This window comes from Buceros rhinoceros, unplaced genomic scaffold, assembly GCF_000710305.1.
Source record: "Buceros rhinoceros silvestris isolate BGI_N320 unplaced genomic scaffold, ASM71030v1 scaffold26077, whole genome shotgun sequence".
NCBI lineage: Eukaryota > Metazoa > Chordata > Aves > Bucerotiformes > Bucerotidae > Buceros > Buceros rhinoceros.
The window spans coordinates 8,421-16,355 of NW_010421928.1; the positions used below are offsets into that span (position 1 = coordinate 8,421).

At 53.0% G+C, this 7,935-nt stretch overlaps 1 protein-coding gene across 1 annotated transcript in view; it reads left to right on the plus strand.

Annotated features, from left to right (window-relative positions):
• Window positions 1–6,223, plus strand: part of NOL6 (nucleolar protein 6 (RNA-associated)) — a gene marked incomplete at both ends in the record, with an annotated part of 14,640 nt that extends 8,417 nt beyond the window's left edge. The window contains 8 exons of the mRNA XM_010139879.1: window positions 1,249–1,389; window positions 1,692–1,809; window positions 2,027–2,181; window positions 2,418–2,581; window positions 3,013–3,165; window positions 4,329–4,426; window positions 5,786–5,910; window positions 6,071–6,223. Of these exons, the coding sequence (XP_010138181.1) occupies window positions 1,249–1,389; window positions 1,692–1,809; window positions 2,027–2,181; window positions 2,418–2,581; window positions 3,013–3,165; window positions 4,329–4,426; window positions 5,786–5,910; window positions 6,071–6,223 (1,107 nt within the window). The remainder of the gene's footprint in view (window positions 1–1,248; window positions 1,390–1,691; window positions 1,810–2,026; window positions 2,182–2,417; window positions 2,582–3,012; window positions 3,166–4,328; window positions 4,427–5,785; window positions 5,911–6,070) is intronic.
• Between the last annotated feature and the right edge of the window lie 1,712 nt (window positions 6,224–7,935).

The window sequence follows — 7,935 nt, forward strand, 5'->3', positions numbered from 1 at the left end:
CTCGTACAAAGAAACATCACTTTGAGGGAGAAGGAGACAGAAGGACATGTCTCTTTCCCGACTTCTGCTCTCCAGATCGTGAAATTAAAGCTACCATTTTGCCAGTCTTTGGTAAAACCAGCTTTTTGCCTGGCTGTTGGATGGAAGAGAAAATTGTTTCCTTTCCCCTTTTTATGAGCAAATGTAGTTGAAAGACCCAGGACGAGTTGTGGTCTGGTCAGGACTGCATGTCAGATTTGACGTGAGATGCTAGTTTGTACAGCCTGTTGTGTGGTTAGGCAGCAAAATCTGTGCGCTGTGTCCCTGCAAGCTAGCTTGGGGGAGCAGGGCTGCACGCTGAGAGGGGATGCTCTTCCCTGGAGCCTTAGGAGTGTTTAGGAGTCCGGTTGTTGCCAGTCCTCATGGAACAAAGTTGAAACTCGCTGTTGTGTGTGGGGTGGTGAGTCTGTCTCTGCTCCTCCAGCTCTTTGGGTGCAGGCAGCCCAGGGAGTCTGCAGTGGTCAACGGATATGGGGGATGGTGGAAGCTGGGTGGCGCAGGCAGCTCCGGAGACAGGCAGGAGGGGGGATTTGTCGTTCGTAGTGCACCCCGCAGAGGGTGCTGCTGCTCTGCTGTGAAACCCAGGCCGTCCTGATGCACACGGCTTAGTTCAGCTGCATCTGGGCTCAGTGGTTTGGCCTCAGTGATGTCTCCGCCTTGATCAGGCTCTAGTTGCTGTGCTTTCGGAGCTTCTTACCTGCCCTCCCGGTGCTCCTGCGATGCTCTGGGTATCTGCTGCTTTGCTTTTGCCATGTTTCACAGCTGTGCCTTGGCTAAGGATGTCGTCAGTGCAGTTTCCTTGACATCGCAGTAACTGGTGGGAGGCAGTAGCAAAGCTTGCACGTTGCCAGCATGTGATCGAGATCACTCTTAGCTTCTCCCTTCCTAGGGACCGTGCTGGCAATACAGCTCCTGGTGCTGCCTTAGTGTTTTGTACATGTAATAATTTCACTTGCCACTTGACGCACAGCCTCTGGGATGTCTGTGGCTGCTGGGGAGCTGCATGCAGTGTTGTCCTTGGCTTCCCCCCTCTCTCTTAACTCCCTGTTTTGCTGAGTGCTCTTGCCAGAAGCTGCTCCCTTGGGGGTGGCAATGCTGGCTCCTCAGAGCTTGTCTGTGGTGGCAGCTGAAGAGGGAGGCGAGGTGAGCATCCATGCAGGAGTGGGAGAGGTGAATGTAGGTGAATGTAGGTTCGTTGTGTGTCCGCAGTCATCGGGGACGGGTGAGGAGGCCATGGTCAGCGTTGTCTGCTCCTATGACGACCTGAGCCGCAAGCTTTGGAACCTGAAGGAACTCCCGCTGACGGTGACAGCTGTGCAGGGTGTCCACCCAGCCCTCCGGTACACAGATGTGAGTATTCCTAGGCATGGCCTGCACATGAGGGTCCGCAAGGAGCTGTGGGGGGGATACCCTGGGGTGAGAGAGGGCAGAGACAATTAGTCTCTCTCAGCTTTTGTGGGTCCTGGGAGCCCTTGGGGCGATGTGGTGCCTGCTTTTTGCTGTCCTGTCCCTGGGGCTGGCTATGCACAGATTGGCCAAGACCTCCATAGCAGAGGGTTTTGCTGGGGTGGGAAGTTTGGGGTGAGGGTGTGCATGGTGCTCAGGAGTTTCTGCTCCCTGTTCAACATACCTGGACATCTGTTTTCTCTCAGGTCTTCCCTCCCATTCCCATGAAGCCCATTTATTCCTCCCATACCCGAATCAGGCCCAAGAACTTGCTTCTTCCCTCAGAGGAGAAGCCCTGCCCAGCCTACATAGCCCCTATGAAGGGTAAGTGGGGAGAGATGCGAGCAGGAGGTGATTTGAGGGGAATGAAGTGGATGCAGGGAGCGATGCTGGCTCCATTATTGCTGTGTTGGTATGCTGCAGGCAGGAGCAGAGCCATGGCTCCTCCTGCTCTCCTGTAACCTCTAGTCCCAGCCATACCCATCCTACACTTCATTTCTGTGCGGGTCTCACTGGCCTCCTGCTGTCCCTTTGTCCCTAGTCATCTGCCACATGGAAGGCAGTGGCCAGTGGCCACAGGACAAAGAAGCCATCAAGCGCATCAAGGCAGCTTTCCACCTCCAGCTGGCTGAGCTCCTCCAGCAGCAACATCAGCTGGTTTGCAGACCTGCAGTCACCCACACTGATGTGCACAAGGTAGGGCAGTGGTGGGAACCTTTTCCAGACCTGTCTTGCTACTGAGGAGGCAGGCGGGGGGATGTGACAGTGGTCTTGCTAGACAAAACCAGCATTTGGATGGTGAGCCTAGGAAGGAGCATGGTGAGACTGCGCTGATGCTAGGATGATGCTGTTGTGTCCTTGAGATGCAGCATAGCGCACCAGCTTGCCTGTGTTACCTCCAAGCCTGATTTCACCTTCTGCTCCCATCTCAGGATGGCTACGTTTTCCGTCTCCAAGTAGCCTACCACCGCGAGCCACTCATCTTGAAGGAAGTGGTCACCCCAGAAGGGATGCTGAAGTACCAGGACACAGAGGAGTCTCGCCAGTTGGAGATGGAGACATTGCATCTTCCCTACCTAACCAGCTCTCTGCATGGGTAGGTGAAGGAGGGCATCCCTGGGGGGCCAGGACAGGGGACGTTGGTGGAAGCCAGTGTGGAAATGCGCTTGGATGTTCAAGGGTGATGATGCGGAGCAGAGTTCTCTGTGGGAGAGAACTTGTGAGAGGCTTTGCAGGAGGATGGAGGGGTGAATGTCGGTGGAGTTGGCACCAGTTATCCCTGTTGTCACATCCAAGGTCACTAGTATGGGGACACAAGTAACAAAGAGCAACATGGTTGGAGTGGATGTGGCAGCATTTCCGCTTCGTTCCCCAAAATCTCGAGCTGCCAGGTGCCCTGTGCTTCTGATGCTGTGCACATGTTCCTGGCAGACTTTTGCCCCTCTCTTCTCTCTTGCTGAATGCCAAAAGGGTGTTTTGGGTCTTCGGGTATGTGGGTTGAACAGTGGGTTGTCTTTCTCTGTGCAGGCTCCAGCAGCAGCACCCTGTCTTTGGTAGCACCTGCCGGCTGGCCAAGCGCTGGGTTAGCGCCCAGCTCCTGAGCGACAGCATCTCTGAGGAATGTGTGGACCTCCTTGTGGCATTTTTGTTCCTCCACCCAGCCCCCTTCATGCCACCCAGGTGAGGATGAGGAGCCTGGGCTGGCCCAGTGGGGTTTTAGTGCTTTTTTTCCTTACATGGGATAGAGGAAGGATGGAGATGCTGCTAGGACAGGGAGTGCTGGGAGAGTGGGCAGCAGGGAGCATGATGTCCCTGTGCTTCTAAAATGTCACCTCGAGTTCTATTGGGAGTGGCTGGCCGGAGGAGATGCTGATGCTTGGCACTGTGTTGCTGTGGCTTGCTCTACCCTGTGTGCTGCAGAGAAAGGAGGGAAGCAGGTAAGGATGGGAGCAGCTGTCGTTGTGGCCTCTTGGTGCTGGTGGTACAACCACAGGGTGTCTTGTGCCTTCGTGAGGACTGCTGTGTCCCCTCATCCTGGGGTGATGGCCAGGAGAAGCAGGGGTGAGGACCACATTGTGGCTACCAACATGCTGGGTCTTCTGGGTTCCCTGGGAGGGATGTTATGGTGGTGCAGGTGGCTGCAGCCTCCCTCCCCGCTGGAGAGGACTCCTGAGGCAAGAGCAGAGGTCAGCCACTGAAAGCTGAAGGGAGCAGCAAGTTGAATAATAACCCACCGGGGCCAATTGCTTGCTGGCCCCTAGCAGGTGGATGGGATGAGGCCCAGAGGGAGTGAAATGAAGTTAAAGGAAGTGATTTTGCTTTGTGGTCAAAAGGTCATTCTACCCTGCACTTGGGGTCATTTGCTTCCCCAAGTAGCAGGATGCCTAGAATGCTTTCCTGTCTCCTAAAATACCCTGGTAGCCGGAGCCCATCTTCCCAGCTGTCTGGCTTTGCACACATTGTTGCTGCAGGGGAAGAGGTGCAGTGGAAACCTGGCCAGCCTTGTTCAGAGCTGCACTGGAGATGGTAGCAGCTCTCTCTCCACCTCCCCCTGCTCCAACCCCAGGAATCTGAGTGGGGAGAGTGTCAGGAGATGGGGTGGCCGGGGTAATGTTTCACTTTCCGCTGTTTTTTTCTGCTTGGGGAGGGAGGAACAGGGGAACAAAACTTTCCCCGGGATTTGGAGGAGTGCCTTATGCTTGTCCTGGACTTCCCTTTTCCACCACAGACATCTCTTCTTGGGCTGCACGTGGGCTGGGCATCATTAAGTCACCCCCGAGCCCAGTCCCTGTTGCTACCAGGGGAGCAAATGCCAGTGTTGGACTGTTTTGTCTTGCCTACAGCTCTCCCCAGGTGGGGTTCCTGCGGTTCCTTGACTTGCTGGCAACCTTTGACTGGAAAAACAACCCTCTGATTGTCAACCTGAACGCTGGCCTCACAGGTGAGCAGGCAGCATGGAGGAGAGTCTTAGCATGAGGGTCTTGAGCACTCCTTGGTCAGTCAGTGGCTGGCTCCAGGGGTCTGGATACATGGAGGCATCACAGCTTCTGCCAGGGATGAGGAGATTTTCCATTCACTTATTCCTGTCTGGCTGTGCTTAACTTGGCTTCAGGGTGGATTTGCTTGTGGCATGGGTTTTTTTTCCATCTACTTGCATTTGAAGAGGTGAGCCTCAGTGGTGATGTTCTGCTGCTTCTGGTTTGCTTAAATCTGTGACGAGCCTGGGTGCTCTTGGGTGTGTTGGAGTATTTGAAGCACTCTGCTGCTCATAGCTGGCACCTTTGCTTGAGACTTTGCCCTGGCTCTTGGGGGGCCAAACCTTCTGTTGTGCTGGGAGAGCAGATGGGCATGGAGTCTTTGAAGCCCTCTGCTGCTCATAGCTGGCACCTTTGCTTGAGACTTTGCCCTGGCTCTTGGGGGGCCAAACCTTCTGTTGTGCTGGGAGAGCAGATGGGCCCTTGAACAGGAAGCTTCAAAGCCTCCTGGCACAGGTCTGCTTTGAGAGCACTTGGGTCACGGGGATGATCTGCTAGTCCCCAATTTCAAAACCTGCAAGGGAAAAGGGCTGCAGTCCTCCAGCTTTTGTTACCTCCTGAGCCTTGAGAATTTCCTGGTAAAGCTCTCTGGTTTCCAAAGGAACAGACCTGTGGTCCTGCTGTCTCTCTGCCAGGAGAAAGAACTCCTGCTAAGTTTTTTCTGTTGATTCTGTTTTGGGTATGTGCCATCTTTCCCCAAGAGCCAGGTGAGACCACAAGATTGTCTTGTCTTTTTATGTTTGTGGAGTGGGGGAGACAACTACACCCAGTTTTCAAAGCTGATTTATTAAAAATGGTAAAGTTGCTTGGGAGAGAATTGGGTGTTGGAAACTGGTATTTTTCTACCCTCCAGCTTTTTTTAATAAAGTAAATGGGAATTAGTTTTGGCCAAAGATTTACTTTTTCCCTTACTTGAGGGGTAAAAAAAAAAAGATAGAAAACTCTTTGGGTATAAACCCTGTCATTAACTTATAACTTCCGTTCCCAGCCCATGTCAGTCCCGGTGTCTGCCATGCCTGGGCCTGCCTGGGTGGGTTTAGAGCAAAGGTCCACCTAGCCCTGTCTCCAGGCAGGTGCTAAAAAAGTGTGAGAGCAGAGCAAGCCCAAAGCGATGGAGCTCTGGTTGCATGTGGACTGTGGGATCAGAGGGTGAGAGAGGATAAAGCCTGTTGTACTACCCCTTTCTGGGCTGCGATATGCTGGTGAAGAGGCTGGCGGGCTGTGCATGGGGCAGAGCATCTCACCCATCTCCCTGCTCTCTCCAGACGCTGACTGCACAGAGATCAAGAGCAAGTTTATGGCTGCTCGCTCTCGCCTGCCCATCATGTTCATCGCCACCCCCAAAGACCAGTGGAGCTCCATGTGGACCCAAGAGCAACCCTCAGCGCAGGTGAGCTGGGCCCTCTGTCCTTGCCCTGTGGTGGCTGTTATCTCAGGGCAGTTCCCCACTCCCAGTGCTGGAGCGAGCTCTGGTGTCTCTCTGAGTGATCAGGGTCCCTGCTACATCCAGAACTGTCGTGTTTCATCCTCTGGCTTTGTTCCCTCCCCAGATCCTGCAGCGCCTTCTTGTGCTGGCCTCAGAGTCTCTACGCACCCTGGAGGAGCAGCTTATGGACCCGCTCAACAGCCCGGATGTGAAGGTAACCTTTGGGGAGCCAGCACAAGGGTTTTCAGGCTCTGGCGGAGCATACCAGTGTTTGGAGGTGACTACGGGGATGTGTCAGTAGGATTCAGGCTGTGGCGTGTGTGGTTGCCCTGGGGTGAAGAGCAGCAAGGATGGGAGCATGGAGGCTGGTGCCCTGCTGTGTTACCTGGCTTCTCAGGAACCCAGCTCTGCACAGCAGCTTGGGGCAAAATATCATGCACTAGGACAAATTTATTTTGCATTCTCTGGTTTTCCTGAGATGTGAGCAAACCCACGATGCTCCTGTGCCAAATGGGTTGTGTGTCCATGGCTGGAGTGAATGGCTGCTCTGGGAGACTGTCTTGGTGTAGCTGTGCAAATCTGAGCTGTGTACTTGAGTCTAACCAAGCCCAGGGAGGTGGAGGGCTTTGGTAGGATGCTAACAGGCACTTAGGAAGATGTTAGTTTGGTTTGAGTGAAGGATAGTTGAACCATCTTCGTTTTCTCAGTGATTCTGTTATTTAAGTTAAAACGTCCATTACTGAAATGGTCCTGGGAGATGGAGACGCATTTATTTGCCCTTAGAAGGAAGATAGATGTGTTTTGGAGGGAAGCTTGCCGATGTACCAAGCAGTGACTTAGGCAACTGAAGCTGAGAGGGCTCAAAAAGCCAAACAGTGGTTAGATATGACAGACTTAAATTAAAAAAAAAAAAAACAAGCCCAAACCACATAGACTGGACTTTCTGCCTAGACAGTGTAAGAAGGATTTACAGATGTTGCTTTCATTTCTGCATTTTGTGCTGGAAGTATTACAGGGGTAAAGTATGTGAGGTGGTAGCAGTGTACATTACCAGGCTGTGATGGGATGTGACACGTGAGATGTTGCCCAGAGTGCCACAGTTGCAATGTGGGCCCAGGACTAAAATTCAAGAGGTGATGTTAGGGAGGTAGTTAGCTCCAAAAACGAGCCATTGCCTACCCATGGCATCCTTCCAACACCTTGACTCATCCTCCTTGGCGCTCCTTCCCTCTCCCCTCCTCTTGGCCATTGCAGTGGGATCCTTTTCCCTCCCGAGGGTATCCCTCCAGTCCATAATAGTGTCTTCCCAGGCTTCTGATGTTCCTTAGGGATAAACATGGGATACTGTTTCCAGGGCTGCTAATCTATCTGTAAGCAAAACTTGGGGTGGAGAGGAGGGAGAAACCTTTCCAGTGCAACTTGGAGTTGCTGCTTCTTCCCCTGTATCTAAGAGGGTGCTCCAGGTATTTTTTTGTCTTTGCATTTGGGTCACTTGGGGATGTGCCTGCTCTCATGCAGATGCAGACGTGGGTTTGTGAGCTTTATTTCTTTGCTCCCAGGGGAGATACAATAAGCCACAGAGTTGGCCAGGTGGGTGGGAGAGGGGTTCTGTGTAGACCAGAGCTGGGACTGTGCTGGTCACTTATGTTCTTCATGTGTGTTCTCCCCAGCCTGGCTAAAAACCACCTTCAAGCAGTGGGGTTTCTGCCAGTGCCAGGCTAGGTGACGTCCCACGCTTCTGTTCATGTCTCTGCGTCATTTATTCCATGAAAATGTACACATGGTTCTAAGTTTTTTCCATTTTAACACAGCTGCATCCACAGTGCCAGATACTGCCTGTCCAAATATTTATGTGTCTGGCATTGCTCCCCTCCATTAACAGGGCTTGATCTCACCCTCTGTCTGCTTGATGGAAGATGTTGCTGCCCTCTGGCCCAACTCCTGTTGAACAGACAGGACTGTCCCGTTATTACACAGCTCTTCATGTCC